Source organism: Procambarus clarkii, chromosome 75, assembly GCF_040958095.1.
Source record: "Procambarus clarkii isolate CNS0578487 chromosome 75, FALCON_Pclarkii_2.0, whole genome shotgun sequence".
Taxonomy (NCBI): Eukaryota; Metazoa; Arthropoda; class Malacostraca; order Decapoda; family Cambaridae; genus Procambarus; species Procambarus clarkii.
In genome coordinates, this window is record NC_091224.1 from 22,322,318 (window position 1) to 22,344,848 (window position 22,531).

General features: G+C 40.4%; 1 protein-coding gene across 6 annotated transcripts in view; it reads left to right on the top strand.

The window, feature by feature from the left end:
* LOC123771728 (mediator complex subunit 6) overlaps positions 1–22,306 on the top strand; it is a 29,377-nt gene extending 7,071 nt beyond the window's left edge. For 2 of the 6 annotated variants that reach the window (XM_069313286.1, XM_045764448.2), the window contains exons 5-11: positions 2,123–2,333; positions 4,198–4,341; positions 4,729–5,186; positions 7,890–8,593; positions 11,340–11,502; positions 14,170–14,268; positions 22,211–22,306. In XM_069313286.1, the coding sequence (XP_069169387.1) occupies positions 2,123–2,333; positions 4,198–4,334 (348 nt within the window). In that variant the 3' untranslated portion in view covers positions 4,335–4,341; positions 4,729–5,186; positions 7,890–8,593; ... (1 more) ...; positions 14,170–14,268; positions 22,211–22,306. The remainder of the gene's footprint in view (positions 1–2,122; positions 2,334–4,197; positions 4,342–4,728; positions 5,187–7,889; positions 8,594–11,339; positions 11,503–14,169; positions 14,269–22,210) is intronic. The other 4 variants (XM_069313287.1, XM_069313288.1, XM_069313289.1 and 1 more) reach the window with 4 other exon arrangements.
* The last annotated feature ends 225 nt before the right edge of the window (positions 22,307–22,531 follow it).

Consider the following 22,531-nt stretch of genomic DNA (forward strand, 5'->3'; position numbering starts at 1 on the left):
TCAAATATTCATAAGACATTACTACAGGTATATACAGCACTTTTTTATATACTTAACCCCACATATGTTGCATGCCTTGCTCAAATGTAAATTGTGTGCAACCCGCCCCTTTCCTTCTTGAGGTTATCTTGAGATGATTTCGGGGCTTTTAGTGTCCCCACGGCCTGGTCCTCGACCAGGCCTCCACCCCCAGGAAGCAGCCCGTGACAGCTGACTAACACCCAGGTACCTATTTTACTGCTAGGTAACAGAGGGCATAGGGTGAAAGAAACTCTGCCCATTGTTTCTCGCCGGCGCCCGGGATCGAACGAAGGACCACAGGATCACAAGTCCAGTGTGCTGTCCGCTCGGCCGACCGGCTCCCTCATATAGGGGGAAGAGTGTTGAAAAGTTTAGGCATTTGATGAACATCGGGTTCTCCCTCAACTTACCTATTGCACCTCTGCTTTTCACTCGAGCTATTTTGCTCATCTTGACATGCCTTCTGATCTCACGGTGTTATTTCTATGTGCAGATTTGGAACCAGCCCTTCTAATATTTTCCAAATGTAAATTATTATGCATCTCCCACCTGCACTCTAGGGAATACAGATTTAAAGTTTTTAGGCAGTCCCAATAATTGAGAAGTTTTAGCAAGTGGATTCTAGTGGTAAAAGATCTTTGCACACATTCCAGGTCAGCAATTTCTCCAGCTTTAAATGGGGCTGTTAGTGTGCAATAATATTCCACTCTAGCGAGCACCATCTTAAAGAGTATCATGTTTGTCATGACATTTTTTTTGTTGGTAAGTTCTTTTTATCCAATCTGTCATTTTTCTTGCAGTTGTGACAACCTTTGCTGTGTTCTTTAAATGTAAGGTCTTCCAACAAGATTACATCTAAATCTTTCACATCACATTTTCTTTCAATAGTGTGGTTTGACTTATACAAGTGGTTTCTGCTTTGATGTTTTTGTTTTTTCATAATGCAGTAACTGGAATTTATCCTCATTAAATGTTATTTTCTGTGGCCCATTGAAAGACTTTATTAACACCAGATTGGAAGTGTGCCATGTCCTCTATATTGTCTACTCTCATGAAAATTTTTAGTGTCATCTGCAAAGGATGGTACAGTATTATAAATTTTATATCCTTGTCTATATCAGATATGAGGATGAGGAAAAGTAGCGGAGCAAGCATGGTACTTTCAGGAACTGAGCTTTTAACAGTGCATGATTCAGATTTTACTTTGTTGACTATTACATTCTGGGTTCTGTTTGTTAGGAACATATCGTTACATATTAGGAACATCCTTAGGATGTTCCTTAGTTTGTTAGGATTCCTTAGTTAGGATTCCTTAGCTTGTTAGGAATATCCTTACATATATAATATGCCCCACTCCCTGGGTCATACACATTACATGCATTAGGTACCCCCCACCCCTACATTCTTGCTTCAATTGCACATTACCATTCTATACCCAAAGTGTTGACATGTTGATCAATTACTAGGCTGATGTGTTTTAGTTTAATACACATATCCACATCTCTTGTCTATAATACTTCCATTGTACACTGCTCACGTTCATATGCTAGTGATAGACTCAAGGTAATATTTCACTTAACTGTGTAAACTTTTAAAATAGTGTTACTGAACCTTTTCATGCATTTTGAGTCAAACAGGATTCAATTCCATTCTTCTTGCATCCCATGTACTCTGTTGGATCTAATTGACCTTGTGGTTTTAGTACCTAGGTTCTTAGTTTTCATCCATACATTGGAGTACTGAATGCTGTACTCTTGTTGTGACTAGTCAAAAAGCTTAATGCCTACAATGGTTGCAACTCCTGTATAGCTAAATGCTTTATCAGCATTCTTGATCCTAAACACAAGTTGACTTTAGACAGATTGTGGAAAAACACCAGTTGCAGAGTATGGTTTTTTTGTTTATTCATTTTGCAAACAAGATTTCTGGTGTATTGATTAACGTGAGTTAGTTATCATTGGTTAACTTGAGAGCTTTGCTCTGCACAGTTTGTTGTCTTCACAGTTTTCTCAAGATTCCTTGATGAAGGTTTTCTCGAGGTTCTGTCCATAAGCTCACTGTTAATACTGTACCAAAATACAGTACCAAAAACTGTTTTCAGGTTGGACAGGGAAGGCGGGTAGACCCAGGATCAGCATTCCAGCGTCGACGGGTGGATTCTCTGTTAGAAGACCTTCATGCCAAATTTCCATACAAGTTCCCAAATCAGGCACAGCAGCCAGCACAGCAGTCAGCACAACAACCAGCACAGCAGCAATCACAGCAGCAACAGCAATCCCAGCAACCAACACAACAGGATGGTGTGAAGACAGGTATTTTGTCCATATTTGCACAGTAAGATTTTGCTTTTTCATCAGAGCCCATCAAGTGGTTTATATTCAAAATAAAATAACTAGTCATCAGTTTATGGTCATATGGCATCTAGTCACGAGCACGAAGTATATTCTGATGACTGGACGCCGGCGAGCTGTATATATACGGGCCAATGACATCAGAGATGGCGCGAACCTTGTGGGTACCCATCGGCCGTCAGTTAAACAAGTGGTTAGCGAGTAGCTTCTGGGGCCCCTGACCAGTTACTCAGGTGGAAGGAGGAGGGGGGGTGGGGGGGTGTATTTAGACACCCAATGCGTTTGAGCATGTATTGTTGTTGTTGATGTTGAAGCATGTAGATACATTGGTGAATAGGCGGTAAAGGAACAGGCCAGCCCACTGCTAGGCAGGGCATTACCGTAATAATGATAATAATGATAAATGGTTATAGCAGTTTTAGTCTGGCATCTAGCATAAACTGACTACAGGTCAGGTGGTACTTCTGAATGGAGAGATGGCCACACTGTAGCTACTAACGGATTGTCTTGCAGAAGCTACTCTTAATAGAATAAACATTAGCAGCACTATTAATAACAGCCACTGAGTGCAGAGAATAATTCACAATAACATGGCTGCAACAAATATCCCAACCTACACATAGCAAATGAAAGTGACGATGTCTGTCCTGGACTTGATAAACATCAAGGTTGGATCAAGTCATCAGTTACATTTTATTCATATGCATGGATTAAGCTTTTATTGAAGGGAATTAACGAGAGTACTAGGTCTTGTATAGAGCTCTGTTAATGAGTTGGTAGGCAAATGGTACCTCTGGCACTTGACAGATTAGTTAAAACCATCGAGAGCTGTTGAATATAAAGAAATATGCAGCAACATTATTATGTAGCTTGACCTGAGGATTTTATATCATTACTTGGAGTCAGTTCCAAGAGTTGTTGTAGTCTCCATGCTTACTCTGGGACCAGGCTCGTTTTACAATAACTTGATCTAAGAGTGTGTTGCATGGAGCAGCCTGTAGGTCCACATCACCATTACAACCTGGTTAGTCCATGAGGCATTTTGTGGCTCTTGAGCTATGATACCACTCATGGCTTCCATATAACCTAATGTAATCAGTCTACTTGACTGATTCATTGTATGGCATGGTTCAGATTTTAAAAATATTAGAAAATGATGAATTATAAGAGACAGACATTCACATCATGAAAAATTAGGATATATCAGGTACAAATGATGTTTGTATTGTGCATATTTGACTTAGATATTTGATTCTTGATTTCTGTGGATTGTTTTATCATATGTAATAAGCCAAGTTTACTAAGCATGGCATTTTCATGTAACTCCCTGGTAAAGTTAAAATTTTTAATACTTGGTATTAACACTGCTGAAATCTGTCGTCGTACAGACTGTCAATTTAGGTTATCCTCTCTGATAATTGACGAGCTCATCAATGTGAAAGTAGTCTCTGTAGGGCTGACAATCACAGTGAACCCTTCAGAGACCGTAGTCTCCGAAGGGTCAATCTTGCTGGCGAGCCTTCTGAGACAGGAGATAATGTGACTGGCGAGTGTGGAAGATGTAATTGGATGGGTGGTATCTTTAACCTCCTTACCCAATACTGCTAGTCTAGCTTCTCTGGACAGACTGTCTTCTCATCACTTCATAGAAATTGGTAGTGCTGTACTGTATGTTTGGAGCAAATAGGTCAGAGTATAATGCATGGTAGTTAGATTTGATGGCTTGTATGGACCCGAGTAATTCTGCCCATGCTCCCTTCCTCCAAGGCTTTGTCAGTCAAAGTTTTTGGAGTGTTCATAAAATTTTGGTTTATCTCCTATACAGACGACACCAAAGCGGACATAAAAACAGATATCAAGACTGAAGTGAAAGTGGAGGTGAAGACCGAACCGTCATCACAGCCAGTGACACAGCGCTCTGTCAAGCCTCCACCGGAGAAGAGACAGCGTACTGGACCCTAGCCCTTGGGTAAATTGTATTCTTATTTTTTTAATCACTACACACATTCTTAGAATGATTATTTGTTAATGGAAAACCATTATTCACTTTATCATGTGCGTGAATGGCTAACACCTGATTTTCCCCACCAGTCACTGGTTAAATGTATCTAGTTAATTCAAAACTTTATAAAAAGGTCTAATATTGTGACAGGAGATACCAACACTAGTATTGAAGGCATATTTATCCAGGGTGCATATTTTGTCATCTTAATTACAAATTAGTTTGATTTTGCCCTGTATTGAGTATTTTTTGAACTGCATTATCTTTGTAAAATGTTCCAAGCAGATTTCTTCATCTTACCATATTGAATAATATTTGAAGGTTTGATCCTAATGTATATTCTTACATTTACAGCCCTGTGTAGTAATGTCTTAAAAAGCTGCCTCTGGAGCCACGTGTGCAAGATTATTGAAACGGCTGCCAGTAACGTTGCTAAATGAATTGTTTTTCACATGCCTGAAATCATTCCCCATGGCAAACAAAGTTGTAACTATAATTCTTGGAATTTCAATATAATTCATGTATACAGTAATGAGCTTTGTTAGGGCAAATCAAGTGTAATAATTTTGATCATATTGATCTAGAAAGCAAGGCGTGTGGGGACAATAACCAACGTTACTTCCATACAATCTGCTTTATTTGACGTTCTTATACTGTCATTTCAAAAGACCAATAAAATATTTTATTAATTTCCATTTTCTTGTCAAGAATACAGATTTTTTTTGTAGTTGTCAAGGAAACTTTACCTCCGGCAACTGCCTGCAACACGTGACTTCATTCACATCACAGTTCAACGCTACCTGCAGAAAAATGTTAGTCAATTTTTATTTTTGGCTAGAAGCATTTAGGTCTTAAATTGCTGATAACCCTAATAGTTTTTGTCACATCTTTCAGTTGTTTGTTGCATCTCTATCTAGCATGTTCTAGTGAGTTCAGCCCCAGTTTTTTAACACTTGGGCTGCACTAGATGATAGTGGAACTAGAATGCATTATATAACCCAAGAATAACTTTACCAAAATCATGTACTGATCGAATAGGCCCCCGTACCTTGAAAGTAGGCCCCTGCATTGGTACACGTTATCAGCAGTGGGCAACAGAATCTATTATCATCCCAAGCAGTGGTTCCAATAATTGGCAATTAGCCTTCCTTGAAACTAACACACACTTACCATATGGTAGAAAAAGGTAAGTGTGAGGGTTTTCAAGGAAGGCCAATTGCCAATTATTGGCACCACTGCTTGGGATGATATTCGATTCTGTTGCCAATTGCTAATAACATGTACAAATGTAGGGGCCTTCTTTCAAGGTACAGGGGTCTATTCGATCAGTACATGATTTTGGTAAAGTTATTTTTGGGTTGTATAATGCATTCTAGTGCCACTATCACTTAGTGCAGCCCAAGTGTTAGAAAACTGGGGCTGGACTCACTAGAACATGCATGAGAGATGCAACAAACAATTGAACGTTAAAAAAGTTGTGGATGTGTCGTCGTCGTCTCACATCGATCCTAATAACAGGACATTGATCCTCTGGTACTACAGTACCTGCATCAACTATATTAAGAAGTAATATACTTACTCCATACTCATTAGGTTCATGACATGAGAGGTTATGTAAAATTAACAGATCCATATCTCCAAGTGTTCCACATTTCCAAGAAATTGTACGCTAATTCTTGGTCCACTAATTACATTTTCCAAATTTACAACTAATTACAGTTAATCTCTCCTCCCAACCTGCTAGTTGTTGGCCACCTTGGCCAAACTGACCAACATCTAGCAGATTGGGAAGAGAATAATTGTAGTTAGTTGTACACTTTGAAATTGTAATTAGTGGACCAAGAATTAGCGTACAACTTCTTGGAAATGTGGAACACTTAGAGATATGGATCTGTTAATTCTACATAACCTCTCATGTCATGAACCTAATGAGTATGTAGCAAGTATATTACTTCTTAATATAGTTGCTGCAAGTACTGTAGTACCAGTCACCACACTTGGCATCAAGCAGGCAACAGAAGCAAACACAAGGAAATAGTGCTGGCTTGACCCAGCACTATTTCTTTGTGTTAAGACTTCCACACAAATGTAATGAGTAACCTGATAAAGAAAATATTTAAAGTTTGGCAAGAAAATCTCATAATTGACCCCATGAAAAGCAAAAAACTATTATGCAGCCAAAACCAGTAGTAACCTTCTACTAAATTTACAGGAAACCGACTTATTGTCTTGGTAGACCTCTAAACAAGACTGACTTTACCAAAATCTATAACTAATACTGACTGAAATAAACTGTTACAGTAGAATATTTGAAAGTAATTGTGGAAGTTAAACCTTATCTTAAGGTATTTAGCACTTACAAGTATTAGGGTGTGCATGTGTCTCAGTGGCGTAGTTCTTTAAGGACCAACACTCCAGACAGCATTGTTGAAACCGAGCAGAAATAGACCATGGCCAACACAGTCCTTAGTGACCTGAAAATTGGCCCGAATTCCCACATGTTCTGCAAGAGAAATTGAACATATTAACACAAGAAAATTCTCAGAGAAAAAGAAACATGTAAGCACCCACAATTCTATAATTATCAAAAGAAATATTCTGAAAGAGAATATATACAGATGAAAACCTAAATGTTCTGCAATAACACCCACAAACTCTACACAAAAATAGGAGTGGATTAATACCACTTACTTGTAGAGAACATGCTTAATACTGTACAAGCACATGTTACAAAAAGGAAAAATATTACATGTTCTCCATTAAAGTGGATGCCTGCATATCTGACAATAATATATATATGAATGAACACCCACATGTCCCAGAAGTGAAGGTGATGCACTTCTGGGACATACCACACACAGAGATCACAATAACGTGATGCATTAAATGAACAAATTGTCGTAGCTCAGTCGATTAAGGCAGTGTCTGGGATGCTCCCGGACGCAGGTTTGAATCCTCGTCACGGCCCTTGTGGATTTGTTCATTTGTTCTGGGACATAGTTGCAAGACATGCACATTTGCAACAGAAGGTGAACAAGTTGACACTATCCAGTGTTGCCATTAGAATGACTTCTACACAATCATCTTGCCCAATACAGTTACTTAGGTTTTTCTTAGTTTTGGAATTGGAAACACACACATCCTCTGAAAGGTGGAACTGAACATGGGAGTGAAGGTGTTAGAACAAGGGGTATGAAGAGAGGTGGCAATGGTGAGGTAGGATAGATTGAAAGGATAGTGAGGGGGCAAGGAAGATATGGGTTGGATGTAGGCATTTTGGGGGTGGCAGATTTAATCGGACAGGTTCAAACACATAAATGAGACTCAAGCCTGCTAATTTAAAAAAATGTATATATATTGCAAGGATGTAAATTTAAGTAAACAAAAAATGCCGTGCAATCATATAAACATCCAGTGCATTTACTTATTCTTGGTTAAGTTTAACCATATAATGAAATCTTGTATAAACCAACAAAGTAAACACATTATGATATTATACGATGACTATTTGGCAGCACTTACAATATTAGGAGGCCTGGTCGAGGACCAGGCCGTGATGACGTTGAGCCCCGAAATCGTCGCAAGCTAACCAACAGGTATGTATCCACCTACATTAGGCACTGTGTATTCAATGCTTCCTACATTATAGCTACTTAGGTATCAGTGGCCAGCCAGGTGGAGATCACAGGCTGTACAATACTGATAAATTATGTAATTCACAGAGATACGTTGATAAATATTAATGTTTTATATTTTATTAAAAATACAGATATACACTTTGTTTCATACGTTAAATGTAACAATATTTCAGTATATATTATATAAGCATAGTATATATAATTCAGTATATACAATATATAATAAGAGTTTCAGACCACGGAGGAAGAATTGAAACAGGAATTTCCTTTAGTACTTTCTTATATTAATACATCTTCAGAGCGAACCATTCCTTCTGAAGATGTATTAATATACGAAAGTACTTAGAGCATTCTATTGTGGTTTTAATATTGAACAATTATACATATACGAAACAGACAAATCTGGTGTCCGAAATAGTAAAAATATTAGTGTGCGATGTGATCAATGTAAGGGTGTGGGTGTGCCTCGTATCCCCTACAACAAGAAGAAGTTCGAGAGCGATGAGGCCGCCACCTACTAGCTTCAGGATGTCGTCGAATCTAAATCAACAATATACTACCGCCGCTACTTTCTCGGAAACGTAAGTACCTGCCGCTTTACTTCTCTCACCCTGCCTAGCCTGGCCTGGCCTGACCTGGCCTAGCCAGACCTGACCAGACCTGACCAGACCTGACCTGGCCTAGCCTTACCTAGCCTAGTCTGACCTGGCCTAGCCTTACCCAACACTAATCACCACACGTGACAGCCCAAACGAATCGCAAATAAGTACACGTAACAAGTCATATGCCCGGACACTCTTTCACCTTGGGGACTGAGTGGTAACTATTGTATAGAAGAGCCGGCTCCCTGAGAGTGGTAAGAGGGCGTGATAAGAGGCTAACGTGTGGTCTTGAAGGAAGTCGATAAAGCAGACAATTTTCAAAAGGAAGGGCAGCATAACGAGCAGACAGGAATGGACAGACTGTCGGTTATCCCATAATGTGTAATACGCCCCGCACAGCATGGGTGGAGTGGGGGGGGGGGTTGTAGCAGGGCACAGTATGGTGATGGTGCGGGTGAAGTACACACCCACTGAATTCCTGCCATCAATAATTGTTTTCATAACCATTAGAACAATGGATCCCTCCAGCCACCATCCTTCCACTGACCCCCTCCTCTAGTCCGCCACCTCAGACAATAACCCCCCACACCCCCTCTCCCTTCCAGACATCAGCATGTCAAAATCAGTACCATAATGTGTTTAAACTATTTAAACTAAGTCATTGTGTATCTCAAGGTATCTTAATTCATTTGAAAGTGTACATGTGCATTCGTTCATATACTCGCCTAATTGTGCTTGCTGGGGTTGAGCTCTGGCTCTTTAGTTCCACCTCTCAACCGTCAATCAACAGGTGTACAGGTTTCTGAGCCTATTGTGCTCTATCATATCTACACTTGAACCTGTGTATGGAGTCAGCCTCCACCACATTACTTACTAATGCATTCCATTAGATATAATCATATATGATTACACATAATCATAATCATTCTATACACATAATCATATATGTGTACGTCAACGTATACATACATGCGTATATATACCTCATATTAAAATAGTGATAAACGAATGACCATGAACAAATTAATTTATAATTGTAGCATTATATATAATTTTAATAGACTAATTACGTGTTTATACATTTGAATGGTCCAGACAGGTGGCCAGCCTTGGACATATACACTTCTGGTAGGCACAATGACCTCATGTTAGACCCTTGATAGATTATGTGAGAGAGAGAGAGCTGGGGCAGGGAGGTGCGTGCCCCAGGGAGATAATCCATGCCCATGCCCCGCCTCGAGGTCAGTTCTCGAGTCACACCAAGAATAACAATCGAGCAAGTTGTCCTGACCAGGATGTGGCATATTAGGGAGGGTTGAGGAATAGGAAGCCTGTCTGATAGGGCTCTTGGCAAGCAGCTCTCCCTCAGTCTACCTAGCTATATGGATGAAATGTATCTAGGCCCTCCTCCCCCCTGCCTATTCTCTCTCCCCCACCTTTCTTCCTTCATTTCCTCCCTCCTTCCCTCCCCCTCACTGGTGAGAGAGTAGGAGTGTGAGAGTGGTTAGAGAACTCGTAGTTCTCACGCTCGTGAAATTGTCTGCGACCCTGGAGGAGTAGAGCGGAGGGGGGGTGAAAGTAGGTGACGATGGAGGAGTAGAGGGGAGGAGGGGGGCAAAGGTAGGTGTCTATGGAAGAGTACATCATAGAGGGGGGTGAAGGTAGGTGGCGATGGAGTAGAGCAAAAGGGGTGGGGGTTGAAAGTAATCCTGAGTTTAATTTTTTAGTTATATATAGTGACACCTCGGCTTACGAATGAATATTTATGAACTTTTCGGGTTACGAGCCTAATTTCTTCGAAAAATTTGAATCGGGTTACAAACTTTGCCTCGGGAAAGGAGTTTGTTGATATACGTATGGGCTGACCTAGCGCGTGGTGGCATGGTGATCGCGCCTCAGTTTACCAGTGTCTCCTGCCTAGTAAGTATCGCGCCAGAATTCTTTGTAAAGCATTACATTTGTTTTGGGATTTTTGGCTATTTGAACATAAAATTTGTTATGATATATCTTGCCATGAGTCCCAAGAAAGCCAGTGGTAAGGTTCAAGCCAAGAAAACACATGTGAGAATGACCATAGAGGAAAAACAAGAGAGCATTCATAAACATCAAAATGGTGCACAGGTTGTTGAACTAGCTAGGCAGTACAACAAATCTATGTCAACAATATGCACTGTACTTGCTAAGAAAAAGGACATTATGAACATTAAAGTGGCAAAAGGCATATCAACAATCCCGAAACAAAGAACACAAACACTTGAGGATGTTAAAAAGTTTTTATTAATTTGGATACACAACAAAGAGTTAGCAGGTGATAGCATTTCAGAGGCCATCATTTGTGAGAAACCAAGGCATTTGCATGAAGACCTTTTAAAGAAAACCCCTGGAACGAGGGGGAAAAAGATGAATCAAGTTTGAAAATGTGAAAAGTTTGTGTGACAATAGAGCCTCGTGGAAAACTTTTGCTGTGGTCATTACCTGGTGGAATGCACCCAGGATGGAGTATTAGGGCTATTCATCTTTTAAATCATAAAAGTAATAAACGTTTCCCATCAACCTTACAAACAATATTAACCTATTTTCATGTATTTCCCCCATGTGCATTTTAACAAAGTTGCTAAATTGCCTTTATCATTCTGTAAAATTTCAATTACAGTACTGTATGTATAATTTTGTTAGTATAAATGGACTGAATATTCTGAAATTACTATTAATTTTACAATTTCAGATTCAAAGGTGGTCTGGACACCCAATTTGGTCAGACAGGTGAAGAGAGCATTTAGGATAGTTCGAAGAGATGAAGATGGTCGCAATTGTGTTCGAAGAGGCAAACGCCCCCCTTTGCTCCTGACATTATGTTCAACCATTGACCTCTGCACACCTAACACAAGGTAGGTTGAAAACTCCTCCTTCATGTCATTGGTGCATTAGCCAGAAACTCAGGGCTCATGTAGGAATATCCCTAAAAAAAAAAAAAAGTGGCCCCAACAATGCATCCTCCAAGTCTGGAGGATGAGCAGGAGCATTGTCGAGAAGCAGGACCTTGAGTGTCAAACTTTTCTCTTGAAGATATTTTTTGATGGCAGGGCAAACCACTCCACATCACAGTTTTTCTGCACGTTATATATTTTTTAAAACTCTTGGATTTTCGGAATGATACACGAGCAAGGGTTTAATTTTCAAATCGCCACACAGCACAAGAGTTAGCCTATCCTGACACAAGTTAGCCCAAGTTAGCTTGTGTCCGGGCAGTGACGTCTCCTCTTGGGTAATGTATGTCCTCTTCGGCAATTTTTTCCAGAATAGCCATGTCTCCTCACAATTAAACACTTGTTGTGGAATATATCCATCAATACAGTACAGTATCTACAAAATCTTTAAAATCACGAACAAATCTTTCAGCCCCTACTTTGTCTGAGCTGGCACCCTCACCATGCCTCACAACACTATGAATACCACGTCTTTTTTCAAAATTTCTCAAACCATCCCCTACTCACCTTAAACTCTTTCGTATCTGCAAAACTCGTTCTAGGGGTTTTCTTTATAAGATCTTGCATGAAGATTTCATTGTTGACCAAACCACACACTGGAAATTGAATAGACGACGACATTTCGATCCGTCCTGGACCATTATAAAGTCGATTGTGATGAGATGAAGGAAGCAAGAGCATTAAGTAGGCAAGAGAGAGAGGTGAGGAGATGGCAAGTATGTACGTATGTACATGAATAAAACATGTACATACTTATACATAACGTGTGTAAATAGTGTAATAAACACAATAACAGTATTTTGGGAGGAGGAATGTTGGCGAGTAATGTGTTGGAGGAGGGAGGGAGGACTGGCAGGGTGTGGCAGCTCACTCATGTTTTTTGGGCTCACCATACCAACATAGTGGATCGTTATGGTGAATACATACGTAGATGGGTATATACAATGTGTGTATATTTTATTTTATTTTTATTTTTATTTATTTTTATTTATATATATACAAGAAGGTACATTGGGTTTGTGAGAATACATTGGATAGTACAGTAATTACATTCTTGTAAAGCCACTAGTACGCGCAGCGTTTCGGGCAGGTCCTTAATCTAGCAGATAATTTTAAGTAGGTAAGTTCAATCAGAATTGATAAATGAAAGATACATTACAAGAGAAAAATGAGATGAGAGAGATAAGTAAGTATATTAAAGCACATTGTTATATTAAAGCTCTGATTGATTACATTGACAGCTTGATTAGTAATTTAAACAAGATTAATAGACACCTTACAGCAGATTGACAGCACATATAAGACAGCAATGATCACAATGGTAAAGATGTTCAGAATGGGTACATAAAGATTGGGAGACTGGGTAGCAAAAGATACAGATAAACAAGATTTATAAACACCATACAATAGAATGGCAGCACATATAAGAAAACAGCAATGATCTCAAAGGTAAAGATGTTCAAATTGGGAACAAAAAGGTTGGGAGATTGGGTAGCAATAGATACAGTGCAATTTTAAGGCAAAAAGAGAAAATCTATGAAGATGAAATTAGGTACTTTTTAGTATTAATTTTGAATGATGTAAAAGTTGGACAGCTTTTCAATTCAGGAGGGAGTGAATTCCATAAACTGGGTCCCTTTATTTGCAGAGAGTGTTTACACAAATTAAGTTTAACTCTGGGGATATCGAAGAGATATTTATTTCTGGTGTGGTGATAATGGGTCCTATTACATCTGTCCAGGAAGAGTTTCAGACAAGGATTTGCATTTAAGAATAGGGTTTTGTAAATGTAGTTGATACAAGAGAATTTGTGGAGTGAGATTATGTTTAGCATGTTTAGGGAGTTAAACAAGGGGGCTGTGTGTTGTCTGAAAGCAGAATTTGATATTATTCTGATAGCAGATTTTTGCTGGGTGATGATGGACTTGAGGTGGTTTGCAGTGGTTGAACCCCATGCACAGATACCATAGTTGAGATAGGGATTGATTAGTGCATAATATAGAGAGATGAGAGCAGAGTTAGGAACATAATATCTGATTTTGGAGAGTATACCAACTGTTTTAGAGACTTTCTTAGTTATGTGTTGTATGTGGGTACTGAAGTTGAGTCTCTTGTCTAGGAATATGCCAAGAAACTTTCCATCATTTTTATTGCTAATGTTTACATTGTCAATCTGAAGCTGAATTGCATTTGTAGATTTGCTTCCAAATAGGATGTAGTAGGTCTTTTCTATGTTAAGTGTTAGTTTGTTGGTTGACATCCATAAGTGGACTTTTTTTAGATCATTATTAACAACATCATTTAGTGTATGTGGGTTGGGGTTGGAGTAAATGAGGGTAGTATCATCTAGTAGTATCATCATCTATATATAGTGTAATAACAGCAAAAACACTGTTTGATTGTAGAATATGTCGCATATATGAGGCCCATAATTTTGAGCATAGCGATGTTCTATACTTTGAATTATATAAATTCCACAAATTACACACTTTTAAATAATATTACCGCAAAAAAAAAGAAGAAATGAATGAGAAATTTCAAAATAATTGCGCAACATTTTATTCGCAGCAACTGCCGTCGCACGGGGTGGCAGGGCCGACAGACCCCCATCGCTCCAACGCTCAGCGCCCATAATTTGCTCAACTTCCCAGCTCCATCGCAGCTAAAGTAAGTCACATACAATATTTTTTGTTTAGTTTCCCCGTGATCAGACTCTGCATTTTAACAATATAAGAAGAGAAAAAAATTTTTTGGAAAGAATTTATTTCTTGTGCACCAGGGTGTTATTTGGAGACAGAGCAGTTCAGTGGTTAACTACTAATTTTTTTTTTCTCCCACACACGCACCCTCCTAGGAAGCAGCCTGTAACAGCTAACTCCCAGATACCTATTTACTGTTAGGTAACAGGGGTCATCCCCTTTTGTACAAAGAATCTGCTAAAGCTTTTAGGGCTAATCTTTGACACTCGTTTGTCTTTGTCGCCCCATATTTTTTACGTCCGAGTTGAATGCTCTAAGGCCCTTAACTAACTTTAGGTCATGTCCCATACTTCTTGGGGAGCTAATCGACACTGCTCCTCTCTTTACATTCCTCTCTCGTTCTGTCTAAACTCGATTATGGCCCTGTTTACTCGTCTGCTTCTCCTTCTACCCTTCACCATCTGGACACACTGCATCATACTGGGTTACGGCTCAGCTCTGGTACCTTTCCTTCGACACCTACCCTAAGCCTGTATGTTGAAACTGGCGTCCTGTTTCTACAGGATCGCCATGATCGCTACTGTCTTCTCCACTTTGCACGGTCCTTACAGCACCCTCACTCTTGCTTATGTCATGCCTTGACCTTTACCCATCCTGTGGTTCCTGTTCCCCTTCACCACCTATCTCTTTCTATACGGTTGTCTCTCTTACAAAATGCTCTTTCAGTTTGTGTTACCAATATTTCCCCTCGTGTCATTCCGTCTTTGCCCCTATGGAGGGGTCCCCGTTCCTAAATTCTGTAAGCCTTGACCCACATGACTAAAACTTTTACCCCTCCTACAGTTCTAAATCACCTTTTCCTTGAACACTTTTCTTCACACTTCCACTCTATTTCCGTCTTCACCAATGGGTCTTAAGTCTGCAGACGGTGTAGGCTACTCTGTTGTTTTTCCTGACTGCACCTTTGTGTCTCCTGCCTCTGGAGACTAGCATCTTCATGGCAGAACTTTATGCTATTCTCTATGCTCTTCATCAACTCTTTTCTCGCTGTCAATCCTCCTCTGTGTTTGTAGTTGACACTTGCAGTGCCCTCATGGCTCTAGAATCCTTTAATCCAGTCCATCCTTTGGTAGTTGAAATTCAACATTGGCTGTTTCTTATCTCCAGTAGATTTAAGACAGTGGAATTTCGCTGGATTCCCACCCATATTGGTGTGTTCTTAAATGAGCGTGCGGACACTGCCGCTAAGGAAGCTATCCGCACCTGTCCCATCTCCCGTAAAGGTATTCCTTATAATGACTTTTACCCAGTTATTCATTTCCCCATTCTTGCCCGTTGTCAGGGTTGTTGGTCTTCTGTTACTGGTAACAAATTGCGTGCTCTTAAGAGTAGTGTGTTCCCGTGGCCTTCCTCCTACCACCGTAACCGGTGGTGGGAAACGGCTCTGGCGAGGTTGTATAGTGGTCATACACGTTTAACTCACGGGCACTTAATGGAGCGCTGCCCTGCTTCTTATTGTCCAAACCGTTGTCTCTACATGTCCTGACTTCCAGGACTTACGTGTCTTGCTTCTCGACCATCCCTCACTGTCAATTGTCCCTCGATAAAATTCTTGGTAAATTCAATACCTTTGATATTGCTCGCCGTATGCGTTTTTGTTCTTTTATTGGCGACGTTAGTGATATTTAGCGCACTATGATTATCCCACACATTTGATGGTTTGATAATTACTGTACTGTACTGTACAGTACTTTGGTTTGGAATGTATCAAATAAAGTTGTTTCATGTATTCAAATGTGTGAGAAAATCCACTGGGGCTGTGAGATGAAGCGAACCTGTAACAAAGGCATTGCCAGTTGCATACTCTACCACCACTGATGGTAAAAGTCTTACAACTGGATATCTTGTGTGACGGGTTATGGTATCACAGCTATACTGAACCAAGATGGTATGGCTCTCCCTCACATAAATGAAAGAAATGCTGCTATTGGCCTTGCAGTGTGTAAGTTGCAGATGGAAACAAATGAAAATTATCAAATAAATAATTAAACAATTTACTGAAATAGTAATGAACAAAAATAACACATGACAATACTTGACTATCATGTAATGCAAAGGTGAACAAGTTAGTATGACCTTAAATGCAAAAAATAAACTATAAGCAATGAATAAAAGTATGAAGCCGGTCGGCCGAGCGGACAGCACGCGGGACTTGTGATCATGTGGTCCTGGGTTCGATCCCGGGCGCCGGCGAGAAACAATGGGCAGAGTTTCTTTCACCCTATGTCCCTGTTACCTAGCAGTAAATTAGGTACCTGGGTGTTAGTCAGCTGTCACGGGCTGCTTCCTGGGGGTGGAGGCCTGGTCGAGGACCGGGCCGCGGGGACACTAAAAGCCCCGAAATCATTTCAAGATAACTTCAAGATAACTTCAAGAAGATATACTGGTGTTCTGAAGACAGCTACCATACCACCATGGCATCAGTCACATGATGTTGGCTGGAAGTGGACGACGGGTTAGAGACACCAAGGTGATCCTAGAGCACTAAGGGAGAGATTGCCTCTCCAGGGAGGCAGCGCTCTTTATATAGTCCAGCGGTGATGACTCATCCAGTGTCAACACGAGGTGGACATCTGGTCAACTAGCAAACTGCTCGTTGTGGCTGGCGGTGCCTTTGTGTTGAGCTGTACCACTGTCAGTTGAAGGCGGCTAACTGCTTGTTTGTGGGGACAAACTGCCAGTTAGCAGTGGTGCCTGGCTTGCCTCTGAGTCGTACCAGGCCGTGCCAGGCCCTGGGGGGTATGGAGAGGTGGCAGGACTGATGACTCTTCTGGGCTGGTGTAGATGTATACTTCCAGTGCAGAGGCATTGAAGGTGAAGGGAAAAGGCAGTTCCACTGCTATGCAGGGGATTCACGTGACACTTGTGAAGCCACAGAAAGTCTGGAGGCCCTACTGAAGCCAGTCCAAGTATTAAATAAAACCCCTGAAGTACGCCGGTGAAGGGTAAAGTGAAGGGTGAAGCAAGACCGTATGCCCCAACTTCAGGCACACACAGAAAATCACGTTTTGGTCCCGCCTCTCAACTGTGTATTTGAAGTTGGGGCGTATGGTGTTGAACTGCTTCAGCCTTCACCCGAGTGCTTGTAGGTCTTACGTAAGACGTTGACTCAAGGAGGGGCCTCAAAACTTGCTGTGATTTATGGGGAAATCTGGTTGTAAGACTTTTACAAAGTCAGTAATATACTGTGGTAGAGTATGCAGCTGCCAGTGCCTTGGGCAAGGGTTTACGTCGCCTCACAGCTCCAGTGGATTTTCTGCTTGGTGTATATCAGGTTGTGATTTTGTGTGTGTACCGTATTGTTATGATCGCCATCTGATAAGTCCTTTCTGGCCTCAAGAGTCATTTTTACCCACCTAGAAAGATTGCAGATGGCCAAAGCAGTTATTTTAGTTAAGAAGGGACAAGTCTTAAACAGAATTTTGCATAATATTTGACTGTAAAGGGGTAAATTAAGGTAGATTGAAAAACAAAACGGTGAACTGGGCAGGCGGTACTCACAATTAGGCGAGTACACTCGGGAACTTTTAAAGTGCAACCAAACATGCTTTAGGCTCTCACAACAAGAGGTGAGTGGTGGTGGCTCAGGTGCTCAGCCAATCAGAGCACCTAAGGAGGGAGGGCAGGAGTGAGAGGGGGGGGGGGGGTGGTATGTGGAAGTTTGGGGACTGTTGTATGTAGTTTGTTCATCTTCATTGTAAGTTTCATAGCTTGGTGTGCATTTCCCTAGTAAATTTAATTAGGGAAAAATTCAGGTGTTTGATTTTTTAAATCAACTTTTTAAATGTTGAGTTGTTAAAGCCTCAAAGTGCATGGAGTTGGTTTGGGAGTATGGCATCCTCATGCTGTTGCGTGCTCGCGTGAGGTAGCAAAGGTGATGTAAAGTTGTGGGGTGTACATGCTTGGGACGTCCTCTCTCGGGATGGCTGGTGTTAGACCTGCGTGTTTGTCGGTTGTTGAAAAGCCGTCATCCTTTGCTGTTGTGGTATTGATTTTACATTGTTCATCTTGTAATTAATACTGTAGTGCGATATCAAGGGCTAGCATTTGTAGGTTTAAAATGTCTAATACAAACAGTTGTCCAATGAGTTTTAATAGGAAATATCATCCACCAAGCACCATTGTACAATTATATTAATTGATAGTAAATGGATTGTGCAGAACTGCTTAGAATGATCTTTAACACTTGGCTATATTGGTCATGTCAAATACCTGCACGGTGAATGCTCAAAGACCCTTTCTTTATTCAGTGTTGTCACATACCTCATGGGGGTATGGATAGGCAAACACTCATTCGGTTAAACTTGCCTTGTAGTACTTTCAGAGCTCAGTAATTTGGAATCTGGTTAGCACTTTCCAAATAAATTGACCTTTAAAGTGAATTCCTATTTAGGTTTAAAACATTATACCGAATGAGAAACTCGGATTATATAGCCGAACACCAGAAATGTTGTTATTCAATTTGGTTGCCTAAAGCACATTCAAGGACTACACATTACATGGCATTCCAGGATTCCTCTATACCTTGCCTTATGCTGTAAACATTGCCACAACCCTGTGTTTTATTGATTTAAATGGCCACAGGGAGGCATACAACACTGCAGATTATGATGTCATTAGTTATCCACTGTGCTGACAAGTGGGCTGACTGATGTTCGTTGACACCTGTATCGTGCTTCAATTTAATCGCCAGGAGATCATCCTCTCACTAGACTCGTCTGTAGGAAGTACAGTATAGTATCTCAAATTACCTAGGATCATAAATAGCATAAGACTTGGGGGTAGGAGAGGGTTGCAGTGTTTGTCATGGCTCTCAGTTGTTCCTGGTATTAGGCAATTTAGTTCTGGAATCATTTTTGTTGGCCAATGTTAAACTTTTTCGAAAGTAGATGTTTTTCTGAAAGGAATGGGGGGGGGGACCTCTATGCTTGGATACAGTTATCTAAGTGAATACTTAGATTTATACAGTAGAATAACTACCTTCTTTTCCTTAGTCAAAAAGGTTGCTTGTTTATTTCTAGGGACTTGTATTTTCTTTTATTTTTAACTGCAGCAACTTTCAGTGAATGATAGATTCTTACTGAAAGGACCTTTACTTCATTGTTGTTGCTTTATGGTCATCTCATTGTGTACAGGGATTCCGCGAAGCTTTTGGGGTTAGTCTTTGACACTCGTTTGTCTTGGTCAGCCCATATCTCTTGCCTCCGAGTTGAATGCTCTAAGGCCCTTAATCTCCTTAAGGTTTTGTCCCATACTTCTTGGTGAGCGGATAGGCGCACGCTCCTCTATTTGCACTCCTCTCTCGTCCTGTCTAAACTCAATTATGGTTGCCCTGCATACTCTTCTGCTTCTCTTTCTACTCTTCGCCGTCTTGATGCTTTGCACCATACTGGGTTGCATCTCGGCTCTGGTGGCTTTCGTTCGACTCCCGCCCTTAGTTTGTATGTTGACACTGGCTTTCTCTCTCTTCAGGACTGCCGTGATCGCTACTGTCTTCGCTATCTTGCGCGGTCCTTCCAACATCCTTCCTCTGGCCTCTGTCGTGCATTGACTTTTCCTCCTCCTGTGGTTCCTGTTCCTCTTCATTGTCTCCCACTTTCTGTCCAGTTATCTCGCTTACAGGATTCTCTTTCTGTTCATATTTCTAATGTTTCTCCTCGTATTGTTCCTTCATTACCTCCGTGGAGAGTCCCCCTTCCCAAGTTTTGTACGTCCTTGACTTGTATTACTAAAGCCTTTACCCCTCCTACAATTCTGAAAAGCCTCTTCCTTGAGCACTTTTCTTCGCACTCCCACTCTATTTCCATCTTCCCTGATGGGTCTAAGTCTGCGGATGGTGTGGGCTACTCTGTTGTTTTTCCTGACCGTACTTACATGTGTCGCCTCCCTTCGGAGGTTAGCGTCTTTACGGCAGAACTTTATGCTATTCTCTATGCTCTTCGTCTCTTGCTTTCTCATTCTCATTCCTCCTTTGTGGTTGTAGTTGATTCTCGTAGTGCCCTCATGGCTCTAGGGTCCTTTAATCCTGTCCATCCGGTGGTCATTGAGATTCAACATTGGCTGTTTCTTATTTCTAGTAAATTTAAATCAGTAGAGTTTTGCTGGGTTCCCCGCCATATTGATGTTTCAATGAGCGTGCGGATGCTGCCACTAAGGAAACTATCCGTTCTTGTCCCATCTCCCGTAAAGGTATTCCGACTTTTATCCTGTTATTCATTCTTCCCCGTTGGCAGGGTTGTTGGTCCCCTGTGGTTGGTAACAAGCTGCGTACTCTCAAACTTAGTGTGTCCCCGTGGCCTTCCTCCTACCACAGTAACCGGCGGTGGGACACTGCTTTGGCACCTTACCTTGAGGTGCTTCTGGGGCTTAGCGTCCCTGCGGCCCGGTCGTCGACCAGGCCTCCTGGTTGCCGGACTGATCAACCAACCAACTTAATGGAGCGCCGCCCTGCTCCTTATTGTCCGAATTGCGTTGTCCCTCTTTCAGTTGTGCATATCTTTGTTGAATGTCTTGACTTCCAGAACGAGCGTGTGTCTTGCTTTCCGACCGTCCCTCGCAGTCACTTGTCCCTCGATAGAATTCTAGGTGAATCGGATACTTTTGATATCGTTCGCCTTATGCGTTTTTGTTCTCGTATTGGCATTCTTGGCGATATTTAGCGCCCTCTGATTATTTCGCACTTTGATGGTGCGACATGGCCTTCCGGGTTTGGTGCCTTCTTTTGGTAATTACCTTACCTTCCCTTCATTGTTGTTTCATTTTAATGTGGTAGTTGTGATATGGATTGTTCTGGCTCACGTGCAAGGTCTTGGATTTTTTTCTGTTTGGCAATTTCTTTATAAATAGTAACAAGACTTATATTGAGTTAGAGATCTGCATTAAGGCCTCAATATTATACTTTATTTTTTTTATAACATGTTATCAGCAATTTTTGTGGTTGATAATATTTAGATTAGTCAGTGATGTATATGACAAGGGTTAAGACCCCTTGTGGTATGACAGCATTTTTCCCAGTCATTTCTTTAACAAATGAAAGGGTCCTCATAACCATTCTTTTGTCCTTTCTACCATGTACCTGTTTGTTGCTTCTTGGCCTTTCATTTGGTACTTTGGCTATTAAAACAATGGCCTTTGGTAATGTTGCAATTACCATTTCTAAAAATAATGAGCAGGTTCATTAGGCAGGGTTTGTTTTTAGCAAACAAAGTTTTACAAAAAATTCCATTCCTTCAGGACCTTGCAAATGTTAGGTCAAACTAATTGACAGTAATCTGTTTTGCCCTTTCAAACAATGATGGTTTTAATCTAGGTAAAATATTTCAGAAGTTTGGCAGACAAATCATTTAAGAGCTTTGATTAAATTTAAGTTAATAAAGACTGAAAACCATGTTGTATAGATGCTTCAGTGTCACTTTTCTAATGTTTTGTAAATTTAACAATGATCTTTAGTTAATTTAATCATAATTTGTACAAAGCTTAGGTGTTGCATAGCTTTAAATTTACTTTCAAATATGAAAACTAAAATATTGACTAAAGTTTCTTCCTCTTTAATATTTCAGACTAATTTGCAATATTTGTCAGTTTATGTAAATTGACTAGGTAGTCCACTTTTACATCTTTTCAATGCATTTTGCATGCACCTATGTAACAAGTTACAGATAGGTGTTTACCAAGTATTTATTTTCAAAGTAAAAAAAAATTTCAGATGTTTAAACATTGCATCAATAGTAGTAAACAATAATTTCCAGCATAATTTCAGGATAAGGTATAAAGTAGTTTCATTAAAATTTTTATTTAATAAGTTTTACATATAGTATTTATAATACATCTAATATTTATTACTGTTTCAGGTTGTGGGACAGATGCTCCTAGATGAACAGATCCAAAAGGCCAAGACAACTCCAGAGACAATCACCTGTAAAAGAAAAATAAACATTAAACAGAGACACTACTTTTATTATCACCAATGCCTAATAAGCCAAAAAATCCTAACAGCCTATCTTTCAAGATAGGCTCAGCAAGGCCTATCCCTTCCTCTGGTTTTAGTGCAGAGCTTGTTCCCTGAATGGGTGCATTACATCCACCACTTCAGTGCCATCAACACATTGTACATATGCTTTACTGAAAGCACTGTACAATGCATGCCAGGCACTAAAGTTTTAGATGCATCC